Below are 25,757 nucleotides of genomic sequence, written 5' to 3' on the forward strand. Positions count from 1 at the left end.
CCTAGTGGAGGTGAATTCTTGACCTTGCAAACTATTGTGAAAGATTTAATGAGAACCTGTGAAGGCTGCAAGATCTATGGAGGAAAGGCCCTTCAGAAGCGCCAAGTAATTTACAGCGGCTCTCATCATTTCCTTCTGAGTTCAGCTGGTACAGCAGGCGACACATCTAAAAGTCAGTCTCTATAATCTATGACTCCCTCATGGTTGAAAATACCAGAAGAAGATCAGAGCTCTTCACTGAAGAAGATAAATCATGCTTCTTTTGCACAGTTCTTGGTATTTCTCAGATACCTAGAATTAGTATGGTAATTTCTGCACTTAAGGAAGAAAGAGTTTTCTTTTAATTGTCCTTTCTGCATCCAGGACTGTTGCAATGTATGTTTAAAACTTAGTTGGCTCTGGTCAGAAAAGGGATACACTTTTTTTTTTTAAAATCAGCACCCTCAAGGCTCTGTCCAATAGGAATGTAGTATATTGACATGCACAATTTTAAAAGATTTATTTTATTTTTATCTATGTGGATGTTTGTGTGTGTCTGCACATGCGTGCAGGCTCCTGAGAATCCAGAAGAGTTTGTCAGATTCCTTGAAACTGGAGCTAAAGATGGTTGTGAACCACCTTGCGGGTGCTAGGAATTGCACCCAGTCTTCTGCAAAGAAAAGCAAATGCTCTTCAGCTCCTCTGTATTCATATTTAAAATTTTCTAGTAGGCCTAGTTTTAAAAAGTAAAATTAATTTCAACCAGCACTGGAATGTTGCCTCAACAGTTGGGACACTGGCTGCTGTTCCAGAGGACCTAGGTTCAATTCCTGGGTCTCACAGAGTAGCTCACACCATCTATAACTCAGTTCCAGGGCATTTGACGTCCTCCCTGACGTCCTCCCTGATCTCCACTGGCACTGCATGCATATGGTAAGTAAACATACATGTACGCAAAACACCCAGTGACATAAAATAAAAATAAAATGAAAATAACTAGCTTCAATCGTGTTTTTAATTTTTCGTTTTATTTTTTTTTAATGTTTGTTAATGTTACGATTCTTTATTATTTTATCTGTATACCCTCAAATGTTACCAGAGTTCCTGGTTTATGACAAACATTTGCTCAGATCTAATTACTGAAGGAGATGTTCCTTTGGTTCTCCGAGTCACATTTGCTTGCAACAGTCTGTTCCTGGCTCAGCGTGGGGATTTAGACACAGCCTTGCCTACAGCTCGGTGTCAGAGGACTTCAGGAGTGAGGTACGCATCCGCAGAGAGGCAGCCTCGGGAGCTGAGTCAGCCCCATTATTCTGCGTCACAGGAATATTCTTCCATGTTTACTGTCTCAGGCAACAGGCAGGCGCTCCAGCTTCTGTTGAAGCTAAGGAGAGTGGCCTTCTCCTCGTCCTTGGAGTGACAGTACTGGGTCAGTTTTTCCTGGGTGAGGTAAGGGTGGCACTCGACCTGGTTGGTCACTGGCTTATGTTTCAGTCCAGACTTGTTTAGGAGTCTTTCGATCTGGAAGTGGTTGAAGTTGGAGATGCTCAGAGCTTTCACCAGCCCCTGGTCCACCAGTTCCTCCATGGCCTCCCAGGCTTCCAAGAATGTTGTTTTACTGGTGAGGATATTGCCTTGATCGTCTCTGGGGAATAACTCATTCCCCGGCTGTAGGCTTTGTGACCAATGAATAAGATAGAGGTCCAAATAGTTGAACTTGAGATCTTCAAGGATCTTCTGAAAGGCTTCCTTTAGCAGTTTTTTCTCAAAGCAGGTAGGCCACAACTTGCTGACGATGAAGACGTCCTCCTGCCTCACAGCCTTCTCTTTGATCTTCTCTTGGATGGCTTCCCCCACCTCATTCTCATTGCAATATGCATATGCACAGTCAATATGACCATACTCAGCATCAATGGCCTCCTTCACAGCTTCTTTGACTTGGTCTGGGGGAGACTTCCAGGTGCTCAGACCCACAATGGTCACCTTGGCTTTGGTCTGAGCTCCACGAAGGTTGCCATGGTTCCTGCTGAAATCTTTCTGAGAGCAGATGTCTGTGTCCTGGTTAAAGAGCGGATGGAGGCCCATGTTTTTTTATTTAACTTAGATCTATTTCTAAAACACCCTTTCAATATAACTGATGCTAGGATTACTAATGAGATGTTTTGTCTTTCTTGTTATTGTCTTTAAAATTTAGGGAATCTTAACAATTACAGTGTGTCCCACATTTCCACTAGGAAATACTTGTCCTGCCTTTGGTTCCAAGATTTATAGCTTTTACATATTTTCAAATTGGCCCAAACACTCTTAAATTTTCTTTAAACTGGGATTATTGGTTTTTAAATGTAAATGTTCATCAGAGAAGGAAACAACTTTTTTTTTTTTTTTTTTTTCCGGAGCTGAGGACCGAACCCAGGGCCTTGCACTTGCTAGGCCAGCGCCCTACCACTGAGCTAAATCCCCAACCCAGGAAACAACTTTTAAGCATTTCTTCCTTGGCCACACTGTAATTTTAAGCTCCGTAGACACTAACCCCCAAGTGCCTATCCTGTGATGGATAGGGTAGCTAGCACTAGACTCAGAAGACCTGAGCTGTGGGATTTGCATGTTCTATTTCCACATCCACCACTGGTAGCTTGTGTGTGTTCCTTGTTGAGGGAGTCCCAGCAGGAAGAGAAACTCTGTGACTATGATGAAAGTTCCCCTCTTCAGTCAGCACACATGATGTGCCTCTACTCTTCAGGGTACTTCTCGGTATAGCTTTGTGCCCCTCAGGACGGCCCATAGTCTCTGGAAGGAACTAGCAGGTATCCAATTGGAAGCGGCTAGACTGAAATAGCATCTATCTGTCTGTTACACCATGTATCCACAGAAACAAGTTTCTGTGTCCAGCCTTGCTAAACCCCGGGGAATATTTTAGCTATGGGAAAGGATCCCAGGGCTACTGCCTTTGTGAAACTTGATGTCTAGCATTGGGGAGGGTGGGGGAGAGGGAATATTGAATCTAATCATATGGCCAATGACTTAAAGGACAGCATACTAACTCTAAAGTGCAGGTCTTCATGAGATCACATGGTTAGGGCTTGGTGAATCCTCGTCGAATATGTGAAATTTCTATTGGGACCTGAAGGACTTGGCGAATGAGAAGTGGCAGAGATGGTCTTATCAGGGATACGAGTAAAATCAAGTGTAACTTGACCGGAATGTGTTCACTTAGGAGGGATAGAGAGAGAGATGGGTAGAACCCAGACCTGCAGGGCCTCCCATATGTCCAGGAGGAACTTAGTCCTTATCTTTATAGACTGGAGGACACCCAGAGCTTTTAAGCAACCATTTATGATCCCATTCGGATCCCTCCTTTGGGTTTTATGAGATGGCACGTGCTGCAGGTCTTCTGAGTGATTGCCACCTTAGGTCCAGTCCTGGTGGGAAAATGACTGCCGGAATAAAGTAGCACTGTTGTTTTCCTGCTTGTTCACAGGCAACCCGCCCCAGCAAGTTTTGAGAAAGAAAGAGTTTAACCAGGACAATGAGGACAGAGGCAGCCTAAGAGCTTAGAAGGAAGGGATGACAAAGCACAGAAGGAAAATTTGGATGTTCCAGCTCAAATTTTAATCAGGTCTGCAGGAACTAAGGCTCATCATTCTCCTGTTATCATTAGCGGTACTCGCTATGGCTTGAACGTCTCCACCGCAACTCCGGTTGAAATTTAATCCCCACTGTGCATTATTAAGGCGCTGGAAACTTAATCTAACCGTGGCACTTGGAGGTGGGGCCTTTGGGAGGTAATTAGAATTAGATGAGGTCATGGGCATGGGACCTACGCGGTTGCATTAGTGGTTGAATAAGAAGAGGGAGAGAGAGAGAGACCCAGGTCAGCACTTTGGCTGTGTCTCAGCATGTAAGTCCCTCCGCTGTCATGTCCCCTCCAACAAGATGGACCTCACAAGATGTGACCCTTCCTTGACTGTAGACCTCAAGAACTAAGAGCTGAATAAACTTTTACTGTTTGTGAATTACCTAGTCTGTGGCAGTCCGTTATCACGAATGATAATGAAGATAATGTCGGTGAGAACATTGTGCCACAGTTCTGTCTACACAGGGCCGTTGTTTTCTAGCTCTATATCACACGTGTGATTAATTTACAGAGACCCCGCCCAGAACATAGATAGCATTCCCACCTTAGCTGATATACAACGAAAGAGAGATACTGAGGTTAAAAGCCTTGACCCTGTATGTGTTCTTCATCATTAGTGCCTGCTCAGTGGAGGCCTGATGACTTCAGACTTGAGCACGCGTAGAAGAGTGTGGGTGGGTGTAGGTGAGGATGGATTCGTCATGCCTGTGGATGGGTAACTATACTTGACTGAATGACTCCTAACCGAAACACTGGACAACAACACCACCTTCTAACTCTTCCCTCCAATGTGTGTTAATCCCGAAAGGCCATGGATATAATTCCACTTTCTCTCAGTCCCCTTTCCTTTCTTTAAGTCTTTAGCCTTTCTCGCTGCGCTACAGACCCATTGGCATCTCTGTTTGGTCGAGCTGGACTGGATCCCTCTCTTTAGACATCAGTTTAGTGGTCTCTGTAGCCGGACACAGACTCTGTCATCTGTGAGCCATTCTATGTGCAGGTGGCTTCTTCGGGCCCGAGGCAAATACATGTCTAGGAGTAAACAGGGATGTTTCAAGACAACACCCTTGACCAAATGGAGTCTTTATCTTAGGAAGATGGACAGACAACAAAGTAAGACTTAAGACCCACAAGCATGTTGAATGACAACACAAACTAAAGAAGAAAATGAGAGTGTTTGAGGAAATCGGGATGGTGGTGTTTGAGTTGCAGCCCTGCAGGAAGTAGGGGAGAAGAAGAGGGATAGGGGGAGAGAACGTTCTAAGCAGAGCAAGCACCAAAGGAGAGAGCCTGAGGCGGGACTGTGCGTGGAGCATAAACGGAATAGCAAACCAGAGTGGGTGGGATTGCGTGCAATTGGAGGTGGGGTTGCAGATATAACTGGGGCTTCCAGGACCTTGCAGCCACTGTGAGACCTTTGGTTTTCCTGTGGGAGAGGTTTCATAGTACAGGAGCAGCAGTTTTCAAGTACAGATGTCAGTGCAAACGCAGACGTAGAGGTGGGAAGATGAGTGAGGACTCATTGCACTCCTGTGTGGGAGCTGTGTGGAAGCTTAGACGTGGAAAATCAGGGAGGCCGTGGGAAGTAGTTGAATAGACATAGACATAGGCATATGTATACATGCATGTACACATGCACATTTGACACAAAGTCTTAGGTAGCCCAGGTTAGCCTAGAACTCACCATGTAGCTGAGGCTGTCCTTGGCTTTCTGATCTTTCTTCATTTACCTCCCAAGTGCCTGGAATCACAGATGTGTGGCAAAACGTTGAGCTGGTTCTACAGCTGTTCTGAGGAAGAGCGTTTAGGACCTGGTGTTGGGTTAACAAAAACAGTTTTGGAGTAATTTTATTTTCCTACCCAGAAGTTATTTTAGCTCTCCTTCGGGCACGTGTTAACAAGCCATCTCAGCCATTCGTTCTCCTATGTACTTCCTGTATTCTTTTAAATGATGTTTTAAAATTTCAAATTGTACAAGGAAGCCGTCACTCCAGCCTTCTTGTACAACATCGCGCAGAGCAAAATGAACGTCCCCATTTGTGCCTCTGTAGTTCTTTTTCCAAGAAAGAGTTTATCCTTACAGTGTTTTGACTTTTTTTCCTGTGCATTTACGTGGCACGCATACATTCTAAAGCTGAGGAGTTAGGTTTATTCATATGAAAATGAAGGCATGCTCTCACACTGATTTTCTTTTTAATCCAAATATCTTGAGGATCTTTCCACATCGGAACACGGAGACCCACTTCCTTCTGCTAAATCGCCTAGGGAGTCCTTCAAAAATGTATCTGACTCATTTCACTTCTCTCTCCCCTAATCACTCTCTGAATTAGGGAATCAAAGACAGACACCCACGCACATGCCCTAGGCAGAGTCTCTTTTCCAGAAAACATCCACAAGATGACATTTAAGGGCTCAGAGAATGAGCTTAACACGCAGAGTCACCTTCCTGAAGTGGCTTTCTTGTTCTGGCAGGGTCACAGCTGCCTTGATCATTTTTGTTTGAAATGCTTCTGCTGTGTTAAACTCTGGGCACGCCTCCCATGTCTTCCCCTCACTAGCGAAAGTTAGAGAGCCCAGTGCAGCAGAGTGACCAGGCCTTGAATGGTAAGTAAGCACACTGACCACGCCAGAAGGGAAGTGAGGACTGCAACAGGAGCGAGGGATGTGAACGGAGCAGGGTCACTCCGCACGCATGCCTCGCCGCCCTCGACCGTCACTTATTAGATCATAGCGTTTATTGCTATTTGTCATAAATTCATATAAACAGCACAAGAGATTGCAGAGACTAGTTATGTAATACATATTATGTAATTAACTCTTTTCGTGTTACGTAATTATGCACTGTATTAACTTTTTGCATTATGAGATACAAAAAAGAGTTAACCATTAAGCGCCAGAGAGCTCCCACCACCAAGCATTTTATTTTGATGGTTACAAAAGTGTTCAAAGTTTCTATGGTATGCTTGGCTTACCCTGTCCTGAAGGTACAAGCTTTTACATGGTTGCCATAGGACAAGCAACTCACTTTGCTCAGGTCTTTTCTCTTTCTTTCTTGAATTCACCCTAGGACAGGCAAGAGAGAGCAACAGACACAGCCGATTGGAAAACCACCCTCAGTGTTGTGCTTTGCAGTGCAAGCGGGAAGGACTGTTATATTCTAGGGAGCTCTAGTGAATGGAGGATGCTTTCAAGCACTGGGGCAAGGCTTGAAATTCGTCAGCTTTAGTTCACCCTGTTCTACCGCACTCACGTGAAGGCATAACCAGGCCTGTATTTTGTGTTTGTTCGTCTGTTTTCAGTGAAAGGGAGGCATCACGTCCCCCATTGACTAGAATGATGGAGAGCAACAGAGACTCAAACCAAGGAGAAAGGGCTTCTCAGTTGAAGATCAGAGACGATGGGCGGGAGGAACTGGGCCACAGACACATTGGAACTCAGAGCTTCTCAGCATAGCTGTGCGTGGTGTTTATCTTGGTATCTAGTATGCCCTTCCCCTCAATTAGGGCACAGTGTTATAGACACAGACTTGGAAGCTAAGAGGAAGCCCTGTTGCCTGTGTGTGAGCCACCCTTGCTGCAGAGTGGAGCGTTGTTCTCCAGCCTTTGTTGAAGAAATAAAAAAGATAGTATTAGACTTAGCATTGCTTTTGAGGCAGCAAAAAAGCCTGTTTTTGCTCATTAGGATCAATAATAACTGATAAAACATAAGAACAGTGCTATGAGATGGGAGTTTGAGGAGATATTAGACAAAGTTCTTACCCTTCAAGAACCTATAATCGATTGGCAGGGGAAGATTGTGCAAGAAAACAGGCAGCAAGTGGCATCTACTGCATGAGCAGAAGGGGTGTGTATGGTGGAGATACTCAGCAGAGGAGGCAGTTCCATACCCTAAAGTGAACAGGAGATGAAGTCTCATGAAGAAAGAACTGAGTATGTAATTTACAAGGAGTTGAAGTTAAAGGCAGTAAGGAGGAGAGAAATAGAGGGACGGGAATGTTGGGTAGATGAGAAGGCCTAGAGGTAGAGGGGAGACATGAAGAAAGGATTATTGTAAAGTTTACGAAGGAAGAATAGAAAAGTAGGAGGAAGGTCCAGGGAAAGAGAGGAGAGGCAACAGACATTCCCCACCTGCGGAGATGGTTTTATTTGGGGTGGAGCTGGGAGAGGAGGATGCCAACTAATTGAAGTAGACATTCATGGAAATGTTTGGGGAACATGACTTTGGTGGGCTTGCTAAACTGAAAACCAAGAACCCATATGGGTTTGTCCAGCTTGAGTGTAGCTGAGGCTGGAGTGATATATCTGAGCTCATTGCAGGCCCACGATGTGACTGTCTGAACGCCTCAGAGAAACCGTAGGCTGACTGTTGTTCTAGCTCACATCCAAGAGTGGTTGGAGGAATTAGACATGACCACAGATCAGGACTGCTGGCCTGAGTGGTCTCAGTTGGCTGAAAGCAAGAAGTTTCACACAGTGGAGCACTGGCACTTCGAAAGATTGCCTCAGCAAAGAGAAGAATGATGTGGGAGAAGAAGCCACTGAACATGGCTGCTGGAAGTTCTCTAGAACACAATCAACAGTTTGGGAGCAGGTGCACCGAAATAAGTGTAGGAGGTAAGCCTAGTGGCTTTTAAATGTCACCATGCCTTTTAATCATTTGCAGGGATAAAAAACCAAAAAACCAAAAAAAACCTCACACATTCCTATGTTCCCTATCATGAAGAAGGAGGAGGAAGAGCAGTAGTAGGAGGGGAACAAGACAATGACTAAGAAGATGAAGGGCACTCAGGTCAACTCAGGCATAGGAAATAGCAGAAGGTACACACACACACACACACACACACACACACACGCACCCCTTTAAATTGTGTTCAATTCACTTGGGAACCTTTCAGGTTCCCCCTTAGAATATTGTTGAGCAAGTCACCCAGCACCGTCATCCTCGGGGCTACCTGGGAACCCAGGTTATGAAAGTTCGGAATTATGAAATGACACAGGCTGTGCGGTTACACTCAAGCTTATCTTTTGAAAGTGTCTATTTCCTAGTTTCTGTGGGGATGCGCTCTGCCCAAGTCTTCAGGAGGCTGGAGTGAGGAGGAAGGAGCTGCTCACATCTGTCTCGGCACCCTGCAAGTCATGCTGATAGTGTAAGGGGACACCCCAGGGCCTTGACGTTCCAACCACTACCCATGTTGCGGCAGGAAGTGCCAGGTCACAAATCACAAACCCCGCTTCTCGGCAGCTACTTGTCTGGGCTCTGTCTGAGATCTCTGGTCTGAAACCTCCTCCTTCTACTCTCTGCCTGTGACCTGGGAACTGCACTGTCCCACTGCCAACTGCAGACTATCTTTGCATCTTGTGTGCTCTTGTAAGAACACTTATCTCAGTGCTCTAGGCAGTGAGTGATAATCACTGCTCCCTCTGACATTTGCATCATGATTATTTTATCTAGCATCTTTCTGTGGAATGTCCCTTGGTCAAATTTCCTCTGAAATCTTTTTCAATTAAGTAACATAGTCTTACTCTGAGACAAGAAAAACCATTGTGATTAGCAATGGTATTCATTATGTCTTGGGCACTATTATAAATATCTTAGATACTTCAGCCTTGGAATATCCCACCAATACAGTTATTATGATTTCCTTTATCCTTTTCCTTGTTCTGCTCCCATTAAAACTCCACTCTACTGGCTCCCAAAATCCACTCGGAGCTGCTATGATTTCATGGAGCTTGTTAGTTTGTTCTATGTGTCCATGCCCCAGAGTTTGAGATACAAGAGGGCTATTCATTATTCATTAATCAGTCAACCCAAATATTGCATTCCTCTTTTGTCACGCCTAGGTGTTTTGTTTTGTAGCAAAAACAGAGATTTGGGAGAACACGGTCCTAGGAGGGGACATTCCTAAGGAGATAAATCAGGTCCATTTGGAGTGATCCATTCATGGGAGACAAAGTTTAAGAGGTGGACCCTAACTCAGTGAGTTGAGCAGGACATTAGTACCTTTGAGCTGAGGTTTATTCTGGGGTATAGGGTAAAACCTATGAGCTTTCAGACTCAGATCGGGAGGAAGGTACAGCTCCTGGTGCTTGGCCACAGGGACTAGTGACTGCTTCTGTTTTTCTCGTGAGGAAAACTGTACCAAGGGCGTGTCTCTAATGGCCACCTGGTGAGAGTGCCTTTCTCATTGAGCAGATGCAGTGTGTACTCTGGACCAAGGAGCTTCTTTCCCAACTTGCTGGCAGAGTGACTACTAGAAGAGGTGTCTTTAGGCCAGATATTTACTATGCCAACTCTCAAGTTGGGGAGAAGAATGACTACTTCATTGGATTGTTGGGAGAACAAACAAGTCATTTACTTGCTGCAGATGGTGGGGAGACACTGATGGCTGAGGCTTGGTCAGACCAGGTACTGTTTTCACGCCCGTGGTTTTTAACTGGTGAGTGATCTCGCTTCCTCACTGGGTACACTGGGCGACATCTGAAGATCTTTTAAATTGTCAGTATTTGAAGAGTTTACAGCCAGCATTGATTGCTTAGAGGTCAACGGCGTTGCTGAAAGTCTTATACGTAGGCATGCTCTCTGCATTATCTGACCCTCTGCTCTTAAGTCTGCATTGGGAACTTTGTTTTATTAATATGCTAATGCAGAACCCCTTATTTAAAAAAAACTTCTCAGCTATTTGCCTGTCACTATTGACCTTTTTTAGATCAGGGGACAGTAACTCACTGAAGCATGAACATGAAGAAATGCTGGGATTTGACCTCTATTCCACAGTTCTGGCGTTTAAGTCATGAGTTTGGGTAAACCTTTGTGGGTGAGGGTCAGTAGTCAGTACACGTGGGATATATTAAGAAGTTCTCCCAGACCCCCACCCACTGTCAGTGATTTGTAAACTCCAGGCATCAACAAGACTCAGAAGAACAAGTTAGACATGCAGCTTCCAGAACCCACTCCTGGTCTTTCTGCTGTGGTGCTCCCGGTGATGTGCTCTTCACCAGCACGTGAGAAAGTATCTGTAGGTAGAGTGACAGTGCGATGTCTTCCAGATAACTTTCTGCGTCTCTGAATATGTTGGGCTGCAGTTTCAGGTATAGAATTCTGGCTCACGAGCCTCTAACGCTAGGCTCCCTGCTCCCTGGGCCCCATGTCTGTTGTTTGTAGAGTTTCCCATCCACAGTAAAAGGATGTGTACCTGACTGCTAGCCCAGTAACCTCATGGCCAATTCTGGACTTGCCGTTCTTTGTTTCCCACACCCTCGTCCCTTCAGTTACAATGTGCGTGATGCTAAGAGACGTACAGAATGCTGTAAAATAGTCTATTGCTTTATTCCCAAGTTCACCGATCTGTGCCGGGCACACAAATTTCTTGGTGTGACTCTGTTACTGTCACATGAAGCACATGGCCCTACCAGGACCCTCTAGCACCCAGGGTTCTCCAGTTCCTTTAGTGTCACAGCCTGTTCCCCTTGTCAGGCTACCTGCTTCTCTGCTCTACTCCTCGTGTGCTCCCATTGTCCACCAGTTTGTAGCTTTATTAGGCTTTACCCAAAGCCTCGGCTCTCCATCAACCACACGAGTGACTCTTACTCATTCTCCAAAGTCCACTCCTGATCTCATTTCCTCAGTGGTTGCCTCCATGAACTCCCTTATCTAGAAGGGCGTTTCCTGTCCTGAGGTCTGACAGAATCTTACGTCACCATCCCTTCCACAGGTCTGGTTTACGCACAGACTCATCTTTATGCATGCCTAGTAGGATACTAGAAGTTGCCATCTCTTTGTGCACGAGCCCTTTCCTGAATAAGTGTAGCTACCATCCTCATCAAAGCATCCTAGAAAGTCACAATGGAACACAATTCGATCCCGACGAGCCCAGGTCCTAATGGCTACATCTACATCACAGCTCCTACATCTATGACTCAAGGAATGCTGTGGGGGAGGGGCCAGAAAGATCTCAAGAACCAGAATACCAGGAAAGCCTCTTCAGAACAGTATCTTCTAGAAATGGATGCATGAACCAGACCTGAACAACGGCACTGTCAATGGTAACATAAAAAGGTAGAAGAGGGGAAATTCCATGGGGTCTTATCCCGAGACAGAGAACCAGTGACTGTTTAAAGAGGCAGACTTAGCTTTTCCCAGAGGTGAGCCATCTTATTGGTTGTCCAATGCAAAGTAATCCACTCTGAAACCATATGCACACAAATAACAAAAGCAGACTCAGGCTTTTGTATTTTTATGTATTCATGGACACAGAAATACATACATACATGTGCAGATGCACACATATATGTACGGACAAAGAATAATCAAAGAGAAAGAGGTTATCAACTTGAGAGTGGGGGGTGGGCATGGGACAGTTGGAAGGAGGGTACATGGGAGTGGCTGGAGGGAATAAAGGGAACGGGGAAGTGATGTAATTCTATTTCAATCAAAAAAATAAATTAGAAGGACGTAGTCCCTCTGAGAGTCATGGTAGACAGAGACGGGAAGTAGGCATGTCTCTGACAGAGACGGGAAGTAGGCATGTCTCTCACAGCTGTAGCTTTCAGTTCCTGTGCTAGGCCTCAGAGCCAAAGACCCAGGCTTTCTGCCTGGCTTACCCACTTGGACCAAGTGCGGCTTCTCAGAATAGCCAGAACCCACAGCGGCTCTAGTTATTCTCTGCTTGGCAATAGTTCCAAGAATTTCTGAGTTTGTCCTTCAGTGATTCTTCCCAGAGGCCTGTCGGCTGGGGAGAAGGAGGACTGGTAACCACAGCATGGGCTTACGGAGTGTGTCCTGTGCCCTGAAATCTCCTGCCAAGTGCTGTCCTTGCATCTTGGGTAGCCCGATACCTACATATGGAATGAAATATTGCAGTAGCTCCATTTAATGTGAAGAACTGGGGCGGGGGGGGGGAGAATTCTGTGTTCATGGTGGTGTCCAGGCTGGTCCTATTTCTACTACTCTTAATTTTGGATCCTTCAATACAAGGGTTGGTTATAAAAATGTAGGGTGGGCCAGTGAGATGATTCTTTAAGTAAATTCTTGCTGTGCAACGGTAAGAATCTGAGTTAGAATCCCAGAACCCAGGTAAAGCTGGGTGTGTTAGCATGGGCCTGTCATTCCAGTGCTGCTGTGCTGAAGTCAGAGGCAGGAGACTTCCCAGAAGCCCATGGGAGCTGAGCGCAGTGCTGACCATTGAAGAAATGTTGCCTTCCACACACGCACACGCACACCATGACATGTATGTGTTCATGTTTACTTATAAACATGCTTAAGACTGAAGAACAGTGAAAGCTTTAGTATATTCAAATGACCCCTGGAGTTGACGCTGGCCAGGTGAAAAACTTTCCATCCACGTGAGGATGGTTTTAGAAATGACATGATTCCGGCTGGAAAGATCTTTAGTCATATTCAGGTTTTAAAGATTTAAAATGATGGTTCTTTGGTCCTAATCATATTCGGTCTTTAGAGGCCATCCCAGGGCTGCTGATCAGAGGGAACATGGGAGGCCCATGTGGGACAGCATTTTTCTAGGAATGCTGGAGGGTCAGAGCCTTCCTAAGAAATTTCGCAGTGGCAATAAATAATCCTGTCAGCTGTACTTCAAGCGGACAGTGAAATCTTTTCTTCCTGGAACATGATCTCTACTCTATATGTGTCTCTTTTACTGACCCAAGTGGCCCAAAAGGTTTGATGTTGAGAATATTCGCCATTTCTACTCCCAGGTGGGTCTCCTGGGAAGCCTCTTACGGGGAACGGTCACGTGACCCAGAGAAATGGGGCGTGTCCACAGCCAAAGGTCGAGGCTGGCCTGGTTTTTAAATGTGTCTGTTTGAAGGGCCAATCTGGTGGTGACAGTGGAACAATAGTTTTCAAATATGCCTTCTTCTCTTTTCATAGAAACTGAGACTTCGAGAAGCACGAACTGAGAAGAAGGGTGTCAATTTTGGTCGCGAAAAGAAACGCAAGGAAAAAAAAAAAACCCCAGATCTCTTGATGTTCCCTAAAATTGCAACTTTTCTTTGGAGGCAATTATAATTTTTATGTCAGTTCTTATTAAGATAATAGCAGACACATTGGCAATGAAGCTTTGTTAAAGGTGGATGAATCCCCAAGGGAGAAAAATAAATGGTTCTGTGAAGCCCAGAGAACATTACCGGTGTCTGAATCCTCCCAGCCTCTTGCAATGTGGATCCTGAAGGACGCTTCGTATTTAAAGCCTTTGTTAATAATGTGAAATATCAAGTCACTTTTATTCATTTTAATCTTTTCATTTTAACATGGAATAAGCCTCCTCATACTTTCATAGTTAAGATTCTCAGAATTATGTTGGGAAAATGTAATTTTGCTTACATTTCCTTCAGATTTTGCTAATGTAAAATTGAACTTTAAAAAAAGATATATCAGCCCTTATGAGAAATTGAGTTTTTCTTTTTTTTTTTTTTTTTCAGTTCCTTGGAAGGTTAACACAATGAAAGAATACTGTCCTTCCTGGATTCTCTGTTAAGTATATTCTCCATTCATCTCCTTTATCTTTCGGTCCAAAGACAATGTTGTGGATTGTGCAATGTAAGTTCTGCTTCAGTGAAGAATTAATTTCATTTAACTATTCATGTAAAAGACATCTAGCTGTATATCCACTAGAGATTTGACTCTTCTAAAAATCAAGGAATGATTGGCTTGATGAATGTTGATTTAATATGTCAACTCTGTATGTTTTTATGTCACTAGAACCAGGGTCCAGCAGTCTTTCTCCCTTATAGCCTCTAATGTCAAGAATGCTGCATGGTCTGAGCTGGCTGCTGGAGCTCCACTTGTACTGAGTTCTGTTAGAAGATAATAAGGCAGCCTACTGAAAGACCTGTTACTAATCTTTCATCCCACTGTCTGCTCCTACCTGATGTAAGAAATACTATAATGTTGTGTATAGCACAGTGTAATAATTCTTTTAAACTCTGTATATTGCCTGTCTCTTTCCAGAGTGAATAAAGAAAGGCAACACTGTCATCAATGGTCTCTGTCAGAGGTGTGTATTTTAGACTGACTAGCTAGAATATGAGGAAGGAATGAATTAGCCTTTAACACCAAAAATACCTTTGTGTGTGTGTGTGTGTGTGTGTGTGTGTGTGTGTGTGTATGTGTGTGTGTCTATGTGTGTCTGTGTGGTGTGTGTGTGTGTGTGTGTGTGTGTACCACACATTTGCAGACACTCTAGCACTGCCTCCCTCCCCAACATAGCTTCCTTGCTCACGTGGTGCAGCTTTCTTCCAATGATGACCACTACCTTTGACAATTCCTGCTCAGCCTGTGGCTTTGGGGACGCTAATATGAGGGGAAGATACCTACAGAGGTTCCTGGGGCTTTTCACTGCCCAGGTTGGCACTAGCCTGTAGCACTTTCAAAAGTCATCACAGCACCTTTTCCAGCTACAGAAGTCTAGGAAGGACCACACAGTGATGAGGTCTCTGAGTTATACTTCCAAAGTATTGGATTGAATACCATGAGGCAATATGGCAGCCTCCTCTCAGAGCCATCCCTCAGTGGTCACTCAGTGCCAAATCACTGGGTCAGATGCTGGAGGAACCAACTTTAAAAATGTATCCAGGCAAGAGAGATGGCTCAGAGTGTAGGAGTTACTTCCTGTAATTCCAGATCCAGGGGACCTGACATACTTTTCCAGCCTTTGTGGACACTGAGTACCCATGTACCCCCTGCTCATTCTTCCCCAAGAGAAAGAGAGAAAGTGAGAGACACAGAGAGGCAGAGAGAGAGAGAGAGAGAGAGAGAGAGAGAGAGAGAGAGAGAGAGAGAGAGAGAGGGGCAGAGACACAGAGCAACACAAAGAGACACAGAGAGATACACAGAGATACAGAGAGGGAGGGGATAGACCAGAATGGATATGCTGGGCCAAAAAAGAATCTCTACACTGTAGTAGACTCTGCATTTCTCCTCATGAAGTCTGCTCCTCCCTGCCTCCCAAAGCACGTGTACTTCACCATGTGGCGCTACTTCCAAAGAACACTTGTGTCTTAGAGAAATAACTATACAGCCACTTTTCAGATTATATCTTCTTTAGTTCTGTCATAAATTATGTGACTCCATTCTGGCAAAGTCTGAAGTGAAGGCTGGTTTTCTCTCCTCCTCCTTAACTCAGAAAAGGAGTGGCAGTCAGTGAAGTTGGTTTCTGCAGATGAATTTGCCACCTGAAGGAGACAGCTAAATTCATGGGGGGAAAAAAAAAAAACAACTCGGTTTCTCAACTGTTTTCCGTCATCAGAGCCACAGTGAAGCATGGAAGATTTGATTTGCATTTATTTATTTTTCTTGTCACTAAAACTGGGGCAGACTTTCACTTATGATATTTATAAGATTTATGATCCCAGAGGAAACCATTACGGTTACCTTCATTGCATTAGGTTTCCAAAGTTTTACTTAGCATATTCCTTATGGTTTGGAAATAGCATAATGAACCACATTCTGGCAGTGGATGACTGAAGAGGTTGTGGGAAAACATAACTGGAGATCCACGAGCCTGGGTTCTCAGCCAAGAGTGACCCTTCTCCGCAGGGCTGTCTCAGGCTGGCCCTCTGAGTCTCTGGCTCTCAGGGTCTCCCCTGTAATCAAGGATTTGCTTATGTGGCTTACCGAGAGCTGGGCACCATGTCCAGCTCACACATCTGTTAGACACAGTTGCTGGGTCCTTGGAATTGTTCACTGGAGTTGAATCAGGCTCAAGTCAAATGCTTTCAATATTGTCTTTCCAGATCTATCTGAAAAAAAAAATCTCACTGAAAATAGGTAAAATACAAGAGGAAAGGCATGGTTCTGCCTTGGGCGAGTGCAGTGGGACAGGGTGAGCCCGAGAACCCTCCAATCACTAGAGATCTCTAGAATACAGTTGTTACGGCCTGATCTACATTGTATCTTTTCTACCTAAACATTTTGCCGGAAGTAGATTCACTTTAACCATTTAAGGACATTCACTTCATTTTAATTTGACAACCTCTAAAGCTATTTCAGGATTTTCTTTGATGAAAGTTCAGGGAGTATTAATGTGGGAGTTCCTGGTTCCGGGGGGCTGAGGCAGGCGCCTGTGTTTCCTTGGATTCTGGCTGCACCTCTGCTCCTGTGGGTTATGATTTGGTAACGAAGCCAGGAAGGCTTTCTTGCTGCTTCCCAAAATTGATTCGCCTTTCAACGATTCTTAGCAGATTTTTGTCAGTTAGGAAACTGAATTGGTGATTTTCCTCATAGGTACCCATTCATTTATCACTCATTGGGTATAAATTATCTAGCGGGAGCTGTGAAGGAAATGAAGTTACTCATATAGATTGTGTTTATTCAAATAATTTCATTAATATTACATACAAGATAATATATAATTTTATAAAAACAAAACATCTCGGTGTATTATTTTCATGCATATGTGTCATTACTCCTGACTCTAATCCGTCCCCTCTTCCCCTACCCTCCCTTGTGTGCCCATTGTCTATGGCTGGTTCCCTTTTGTCCTCAACATCCCGACTTATCTTTGCTGTCATGTCACAGCAGGCCCTTAGGAGCCCTTCCTCCTACACACACACACACACACACACACACACACACACACACACACACACACCATACTGTACATACGTTACTCCCTCCCCCACATTTTTCCACTGACATATATCCTACTCTCCCATATATAATTTTAAGTTTAGTTTGTGCATATTAAAGAAAATATATAGAATTTGCCTTTCTGAATCTGGCTTACTTTTGCTTAACATAAAGATTTCCAGATCCATCCATTTCCTTGCAAATGTCATAATTTAATTTTTTTAATGATTTAGTATGTCTGTGGTATGCTGACTTAGAGTCCTTTGGTGATATATATATATGTATATATATATACATATGTATATATTCAACACACATTATTAAAGCTTCAACAGAAGGAGTCTTCCAAATTAGAGCAGGTAATGGCAAAATAATTTCTTTAAGGTTGACTTACTAAAGTATAGTCCCACCTGAGTGGTTTGGTTTCGGTGGAATCTACCCCAACCTTCCTTTTATTACCAATTTGTTTACTTAAGTTTTTACATTTAAACATTAATATAAGCCACATAAGACCCAAAACATACCATTTGGTAAGTTTTCAATTTATTTACTTGTTAGGTCCAAAACAGCACCCTAAAATGGAAGTCCTTGTGATAACAGCCGAGACAGGAGGACTTTGGACTAGTAAACAGGAGGATTATTATTGGATAAACAGAGGTCTGGAGGTGGGTTTCTGTTTACCTGGAGCTTCCCTAAAGCTACCAGGAACCTCCCTTAATCCACTCAAAGGTCAACTCCTTAGGGCAAGGACATCGAGTTCCCAGTACATCTGCAGAGCAGCTCAGAGCACCCCTCCCTTGCTGACAGACATCAGCTTGCTTTTCCGCCACTTGCCCTTGTCCCACCCCAAGATACGATCTTGGCAATTTGATCTCTAAAATACCGTTCCTTTTACTCACGGAGCAGTCTAGTTTACGACACCCTCACTTACACTACTAAGTTAGTTTAGTTTGCACAGTCACAACCATTATCTAATTACAAAATATTTTGACCATCTCAGAATGACTCTGAGATGTAGTCAAGAAACAGACAGTAAATGTAGCCCAGTCAACTCGAACACACTTGCTGTTTTTGTGTGTTTGCCTGTTCTGGGTACTCCATATAATAGTGTGCCTAATGATTTTAGTTTTTTACTCGTTTCATTGCTGAATAATATCCTATCATGTGGATATACAACGTGTGGATATGTGTTTTCATCAGCTGATGGACATTCGCTTTGTTCCTGTCATTTGTCTATTATGAACGAAGCTGCTATGGAAATTTGCATACAAGTTTTTGTTTGCCCTCAGTTGCTGAAATCCGTGATGATTCTGTCTTTTAGTTTTTGTGCTGCCCACAGTTTTTCCTAAGTGTCTTACCATTTTATAATTCCGTAAGAATATCTGTAACCTCAGAACATATTTTAACTACTCTAAGGCTTAGGTTAGTAGCTCTCCAGCTTTTAGACGAAATGCTAAGCTGATAAACAAGAAATACTTTCCTAGGGCTGGGTCCCGGGTTTGTTCATTGAGAATCCTGTGGATACAGAGACGGCGGCCATGTTTCGTCTGCGAGGCAGACTCTCCAGTCTGTGAGGCCTCCTTGGGAATCTTTAACAGTGGGGAGAATGCCACCTGGGTGATTTGGCAAAGCTGGAGTCTGGCCAGAGAGAAAGGTCGGGCAGAGTCAAATCCCTCTCAGTGCTGGCTAAATTTTGGATGCCGACCCTTAAGCTAGAACCGACTTTCTGTTCTCCACAATAACCATCGGCTTAGGTTTTGTTTTCTTAATGGGGAAAATGTGTGAAGCTTCAGCATTTCCTGTCTCTCTGGAACAAACAGTTTTCTGCAAAACCATCTAAATCCCAGGAGTCTGCACATGAGTTTATAACTTAAGCTGGGAGAGAGAAGCATCCTGGGAGTTTGTGTCATTCTTGGTCAGCCCTGGAGCCATCATGTCTGCTCGGTCGAGTCTCACTGACCACAGTCCTCCAAGGTGGGCCAGGCCAGCTCACGCTATCTCCACTTCATGCACGAGAGTTGATCCTCAGAGGCGTGGCTCCATCTTCTTCACGTCACCCGTGTAGTCCAGAAGGGGCTTTGCTCAAGCCAGTCATTCTCAAGTGTATAACAAAACTCCCTTGCAGGTCTTCGTAACACAAATTAAGTTACTTGTAGGTAAAGACCTCACCCCTTTTCCCCCTCCAGTCTAAGCCTTGACGAATAGGAGATTTTCAAGAAAAATCCACTTATTCTGGCCCTACCCTGAGAGTCGACCTTGCCTGTCACTCAAGCTGTCAAGAAACTCAACCTGTCACCATTGATGAAAGCTAAAAGGGGGCCTTGGGATGATGAATGTATTCAAATAAGAATAGTTATAAAAACACTACAGCTAGGCTACCAATCACTTACTATGTGCATCCTACACATTTTAACCCATGTCACCCTGCCTATTACCTTTTAGCAGGTTAGTGCTATACTCATTTTACAGAAGGAAAAACAGAGGCTCAGAGAGGGCAAAGGCATTGACCGAAGTTATAAAGCTAAGTAAGAAAGGGAAAAATGCAACTGTCAGTTTCTAGATCTGCAATGTGTTTTCTTGGGGAAAAAAAAATCATTGTTCTGTTTCTCCCACATATTATACGTAACAACATTCAGGATGACTAACATTTCCTCTAATTTATTTATATATTTTAAATGATTTGTTTATTATTTTTATTTTACGTGTATGAATGTTTTCTCTCCATGTGCAGTAAGCGTACTGTGCCAGTGCAGGGACTTCAGAGGCCAGAATAGGGCATCAGATACCCTGAAACTGGTGTTATAGATAGTTGTAAGATGCCGGGGATGGTGGAAACTGAATCTTCGTCCCTCGCAATGGCAGTAAACATTTGTAATCATGGAGTCATCTCTCTAGCCCCATATAAATTTGCTTTAAGTGATGTCCAGTGGCCTTCATTTCATCTATAGTGCTTATAAAGATCTTGGGCAAATATTTTAGCATTTTAAAGCTTCCACTTTCTAATCTTCAAAATGGGAAAACAAAGCTGCCTACTGTGTGATGTCCTCTGAGGACAGATGGTACAAGGCACTCACAGTGGTTGGCCCACAACTGCTGTTCAGCATATTCTAATTATCAATTGTTAATTTGATAAGTGCTCCAGGCTGGCCTGGAACTCACTCTGTATCTGAGGCTGGTGTCGAACTCACAATGATCATCCTCTCCCAGTCAGCCTCCCAAGTGCCGGGATTGCAGACGTGCACCACAGTGCATGCCTTTGAAGTCCACATCGATGTACATCAGAATCCCAAGTGAGAACTTTTCGAAGTACTGCCCTCTGGGTCCCCTGTGGGACATTCTGAAGAAGTTCCCCAAGTGATTCAGCTTCACGGTCGGTGGGCTCAGTGCCAGCTGTGCCACACGTCCACCAAGGATGTGCTCGCTCAAGACACTGTTTTATGCACTACAAATAATGAAGTAAATGTCACATAAAATCCGTTGGAGCTTCACTGAGGTGACCATAGATGGGTGGGGCTTGGAGGCTCAACAGCGCCACCTTTCTTAAGTGGTAACAGAATAATCTGTGAAGACAGGAAGTCCAGAAGTGTGGTGAGCAGACTTTGGAGAGAGCAGAAAGAGGAGATCCAAGGGCGAGCCGGAGTTAGAGAAGGTTAGCCTTGGATTCCCGACCTTGAATTTTTTTCCCATTATGACAAATTTGAAGACTCATGGTTGAGACGTTGAGCTTTCCTGAGGCAGAGAGCGAATTTTAGAGACTGCTCGTGCAGCTGCTGAGTCTTGTGCCCTGATAAGGCAGAAGAGGAGGAATGGAAAGGTCTCAGAGTGAAGGGGAGCTTGGGCCAAGCAGGACACTGACAGGTGGCCAGGGCGAAGGAACAGTTATGTAAAACCTATTAGATGTTGGGGGAGGGGTGGAGAGAGGAAGAAGAAGTGACAAGAACATTGAGCCAGGGTGAGGGGAAGAACTGTGCCACACAGAGAAGGGGAAGTTGGAGTCTGAGCTGGCTGGAGGAGGGGAAAGATGGGGTGATCTTGAGTGGGAGATGCTGGGACTGCATACGCATATCCAAGGGCCATATGGAGATGTGGCTCTGAAGGGATGGGGTGGGTTACACACATACAAATAAGCTACAGTAAGAGCCATAGGCATTGAGGGGAATTGCTTGGAGTTCTGGCTCTGTGCTGTGGGACACCTGTGAACCTAAGGCTCTGTAAGCAGATCACTATGTGTTCTAAGACCGCCTCATATTATTTACCCTAAATAGAGTCACCTGGATAGAAGTGGTGACACTCCTTGATCAGTTGAATCACTGTGTTCCTGATCGCCACACCTCAGGCTACTGAGTATTTTTGCCGTGCCTAGACGGTTGATAATATTTCACTTTGTAGAAAAATAATTAACTTCAATTTGGTCAAAGACCTGTATACAAGAGCTAAAATTGTGAACTCCTGAGGAAGAAAACAGCATCAAAAATGTAAATCTTTGGGGCTGGAGAGACGGCTCAGCAGTTAAGAGCACTGACTGCTCTTCCAGAGGTCCTGAGTTCAATTCCCAGCAACCGCATGCTGGCTCACAACCATCTGTAATGGGAACCGATGCCCTCTTATGCTGTGTCTAAAGACAGTTATAGTGTACTCATATACATAAAATAAATAAATAAATCCTAAAAGATCTTTCATAAAAAATAAAAACACTTCATTAAAAAACTGTAAGTCTTTGTACTAACATGCCTTAAATTGGGTAATATTAGATACAGTACTTAAAGTAAAAACAATTATAAAATAAACTAGATTTCATCCAAACTTAAATTTTATATTTCAGGGGCTGTCAAGAAAGTGCAAGAACTCATTGTGTGGTAGGCACTGTCTGCCAATCTCATCATCTGAGAAGAGTCTAGTACTTAGAATAAGCAAAGAATCTTACAACACAGCATTGAATGACAAAAACCAATTAAAACCGAACAAACCATTACAGTAACTATTTCTCCAGATACAATGTACAAATGAAGCTGTGTGGTGTCCCGTACCGATAATCCCAGCATTCAGAGGAGACTGAGGCAGGAGGACTGTGATGTCAAGACTGTCTGTGCAACGTCAGGAGACTCTGGATTAATCCCCTGACATGTATACACACAAGTGGTCAATGCTCAATGTCAAGCCATCTGAGAAATGTAAGTCAAAGGCACAATGAGGTACCCTTTCACGCCTAGTAGGGTGGCAGTCATCACTATCGTTACCATGGCCATCATCAATTATCCTGAGATAATAACAGAGGTAAGTGTGGTGGTTTAAATAAAAATGGCCCCAAAGCTCCATAGGGATGACATTATTAGGAGGTGCGGCCTTGTTGAAAGAAGTGTGTCAGTAGGGGCTTTGAGGTCTTAGACGCTGAAGCCAGGTTCAGTGTGCCTCAATCTCTTCCTGCTGCCTCTCAATTCAGATGGAGAGCTCTCCGCTCCTTCTCCAGCACCATAACCCCGTCTGCCTGCATGCTGCCATGCTTCCTGCCATGGTGAATAAATATGGACTAAACCTCTGATCTGTAAGCCAGCCCCAGTTAAATGCTTTCCTTGATGAGAGTTGCCATGGTCACGGTGTCTCTTCACAGCAGTACAAAGCCCTAAGATCATGAGAGTAAAGGGAAACTGTAATCCTTCTACATTGCATGTGGGGATGTAAAATGGGGTAGCCACCTTTGAAGATCAGCTCCCACTAACCCCCCAAATTATGTGTATGGTTCACATCTGGTCTCAGCGATTCTTCTTTTAGGTATATGCCTGGAGAACTGGAGGCCTACACAGATGTTTATAAATAGAAAGGATCACCGTGTTCACCAACTGATGAGTGATGTCCATCAGCTCTGTAGTATAACTACACAGAGTGTCGTACGGGGGAACAGAGTGAACCAACACATGCGTAATATGGGTGAACTTTGAAAACATAAAGTAAGTAAAATAACCGTTACTAAGGGCAGCATATTATATAGTCGCACCAATGACACATTTAGAATAGAAAAGCCCACAGAAATGAAGAAGAGCTTAGCTAACCGTTGACAGATGAGGGAGTGAAGAGGAATGAGAATGACTCTTGAGACAGTGAACATCCTCAACAATGCAGCATTGGCTACCCAATGCTGTGGCTATGAACTCACGGGAGGGGAAAGTTAGTCAATACAATTCTTATGGTGTCATCTGAATGCCCAAGTGTCTTCCAATGACATGGAAATAAAGAAGAATGTAAAGAAAGTTACAGAGCCGGCAGGGTAAGGGCAGATTCAGTCAGTAGTATATTCGTTTAGAACAGGTGTGACAAGAGAGAATCTGGAGATGAGGCTGAAGTGAGATGTTGGGTCTCGAACTTCCAGTCAGCCTGTGGGTCTCTGAGTGAGTTTCACATATCATGTCTATCATGTCGGGCCACTGCTCTTCCAGGTGCTTGAACAAAGAGAGAGGCTTGGCAGTATAAGTGAGGGTGACATTAAACAAACACTGCACGCCGGAAACACATTTGATAGGTACTCCTCGGCGTGATGCAATCCAGGAATGTGCAGGTATTCTGGGTACACTTACAGAAGTCATGTTCGGGGAGATGTGGTGAGAGTGATGTCATAGGAAGAGCTGTTGGTGGGTCTCAAACACCCCCTCTCGAGGTGCTGGCAGAGCAAGGAAGCAATGAAGCGTCTTTCCACGGAGACAGCTGTGGGCTGAATGTTGAGCGCTCTCTGTCATGCTTCATCCTTCCAGCTACTGTGGGAGAAATGATACTCACGACTGTTCAGGAGCTGACGATGGACTGGTCTAGCAGATCTTGCTTTCTCCGTCACCAGAAGCAAGGATCCAGGGACCTCCCTGACTCTTTCCTCCCTGCTTAGGGAGGCATTTGCAAATGTCATCACAAAGTTTCTTGGGTCAGGGTCACTTCCTTGCTTTAGTTTGTCCAAGTGAGAGTTGTCAAAAATGGACTAGATCCTTCCAGAGTTGGCACCAGTACAGGGGAGGGGAGGAGGACAGAGCACAGAGAGCAATCTCGTTGAACACCACCCCTCCACAATAAACATTATATTCCTCACGGGAGGCGCATGTTTGCTTTATGAATATATTCTGTGCTATTCTTTTATTCCTCCCCCTTCCCCATATTTCTTCACTATTCATCCTTGCCTGCCCCTGTCCCACAATAAGTCCCTAGGTTCTAGTCACAGCACGGCTAAGGCAAGATGTTAAGAAACCTGTCAGGACAGCTGCTCTGGTCCTGTGCTTTACGAGCTGCTCAGAGTGTGCTTCAGCTGTAGGGAAGCTCAAAGGGAAGTCCAGGCTTTAGCTCTGATGAGCAAAGCTAACACAAAGGTTGCTCACTGCAAGCCAGAGCACAGCCTCCTAAAACCCATCCTTCTGACTCACAGGACAGAGACCTCCTCAAGCTCCTTGGTCAGAATCTGCCGAGGCTCCAGGTGTCAGAATCTGCCAAGGCTCCACCCACCGGCGGCTTTCTGTGAGCAGGTGTGCATGGAACTTTGGATCCCATGTTTTGAAATTTGTAATCTGAGGCCCTCAGAGGTCACAGGCACCATCTAAGGGGAGGGATTTGAGGCAAAAGGGGGATTATGTTTCTGACTTCTACCTCATGAGAGGAAAGAACCAACCCAGTTAACAGAGAGTCCTTAATGAGGGTTGAATGTGTGAGGGTCTGTCTTGGGGGGATGCAGTCCAGAGAACTCTCGTTCATCCCTTTCTCTCTGCACACACTGTTCTCTGAGCTCCATGGCTTCCTGTTTCCTTGTCAGACTTCATATAAGCATTTGCGGAGGGTAGAGCAGGTGTTAGGCTCCACAGCCAGGATGCAGAAGCAGGTGGAGGGCATCAGATGTGAATGACACTTGGGCCGGAGCTCAACAAGTTCCCCTTTTAGTGAGCAGTAAAGGACCAGACATGACTGTAATCTCTGTTTATGATTTGAGTACTCAGGAGAAATGACTCATTTCAGCAGACGAAAAAGAACTCTGGTGGGCAAGAATGTGCAAGGCCAACGAGAGCTTCAAATGCTTTGAAGAAAGAATATGACCTGAGAGTGTCCCCACAGGCTCTGTAGGTCTCTCATAAACCTAGCTGACACACCGAGTAGTTCTCCAACCCTTTGCTTCCGATCTCAGCCAATCGTCTCCTTTGTGATCACACAGTTGTAGGGTGTGCTAGGTGGGAACAATTCTTGCCTCTATTAAATGATGCTTAAATATAATATGTGTAATTCTTATAAGGCAGTCTTGGCCAAAATAGAAAATCCTGTTGCTGTGTCACTTCACCTCCCACTCTCCCACTCCTACGTTCACACCACACCATCCTACAAGGTTTTTTGCTTGTTTTCTTTTCCTTTCCTTTCCTTTCTTTTCTTTTCTTTTCTTTTCTTTTTTTTTTTTTTTTTTTAAGTACTTAAAGCCATTGCTTCCCAGGAAAGTGTGTTCCTTGAAGAGTTGGCTGTGGTCTGGACAACTACCTCAGATTGCCTCAGTGGAAAGGAGGGTGACCAGGCCAGTTGTGCTGAGCATAGGTTTTGCAGATGGGGGACC

General features: G+C 44.4%; 1 protein-coding gene and 1 long non-coding RNA gene across 7 annotated transcripts in view; one reads left to right on the plus strand and one right to left on the minus strand.

Annotated features, from left to right (window-relative positions):
• LOC102547905 (uncharacterized) overlaps window positions 1–25,757 on the plus strand; it is an 88,495-nt gene that overhangs the window by 22,637 nt on the left and 40,101 nt on the right. Inside the window, exons 2-9 of one of the 6 annotated variants that reach the window (XR_015648154.1) lie at window positions 11,325–11,668; window positions 13,499–13,626; window positions 14,050–14,167; window positions 14,579–14,624; window positions 20,405–20,846; window positions 22,020–22,368; window positions 22,967–23,142; window positions 23,941–25,421. This is a non-coding gene — a long non-coding RNA (uncharacterized LOC102547905). Of the gene's footprint in view, window positions 1–11,324; window positions 11,669–13,498; window positions 13,627–14,049; window positions 14,168–14,578; window positions 14,625–20,404; window positions 20,847–22,019; window positions 22,472–22,637; window positions 22,740–22,966; window positions 23,143–23,940; window positions 25,422–25,757 lie in introns of those variants that run through there. The other 5 variants (XR_015648157.1, XR_015648155.1, XR_015648156.1 and 2 more) reach the window with 5 other exon arrangements.
• Akr1b8-ps1 (aldo-keto reductase family 1, member B8, pseudogene 1) lies at window positions 1,019–5,424 on the minus strand. Its single transcript, XM_087601627.1, has 2 exons — window positions 5,298–5,424; window positions 1,019–2,037 (listed from the first exon to the last, which is right to left on the minus strand). The coding sequence occupies exons 1-2, from the start codon at window positions 5,337–5,339 to the stop codon at window positions 1,288–1,290; spliced, it is 792 nt and encodes a 263-aa protein (XP_087457753.1). The 5' UTR covers window positions 5,340–5,424; the 3' UTR covers window positions 1,019–1,287.

This window comes from Rattus norvegicus, chromosome 1, assembly GCF_021556685.1.
Source record: "Rattus norvegicus strain SHRSP/BbbUtx chromosome 1, alternate assembly SHRSP_T2T, whole genome shotgun sequence".
Lineage (NCBI taxonomy): Eukaryota > Metazoa > Chordata > Mammalia > Rodentia > Muridae > Rattus > Rattus norvegicus.

Coding starts and splice junctions, on each gene's coding strand:
- Akr1b8-ps1 (XM_087601627.1), bottom strand. CDS start 5,339: ATGAAGAAAGATCAGAAAGCCAAGGACAGCCTCAGCTACATG. Junction 2,038..5,297: donor AGGACAGCCTCAGCTACATG/GTGAGTTCTAGG, acceptor CTCTTTAACCAG/GACACAGACATCTGCTCTCA.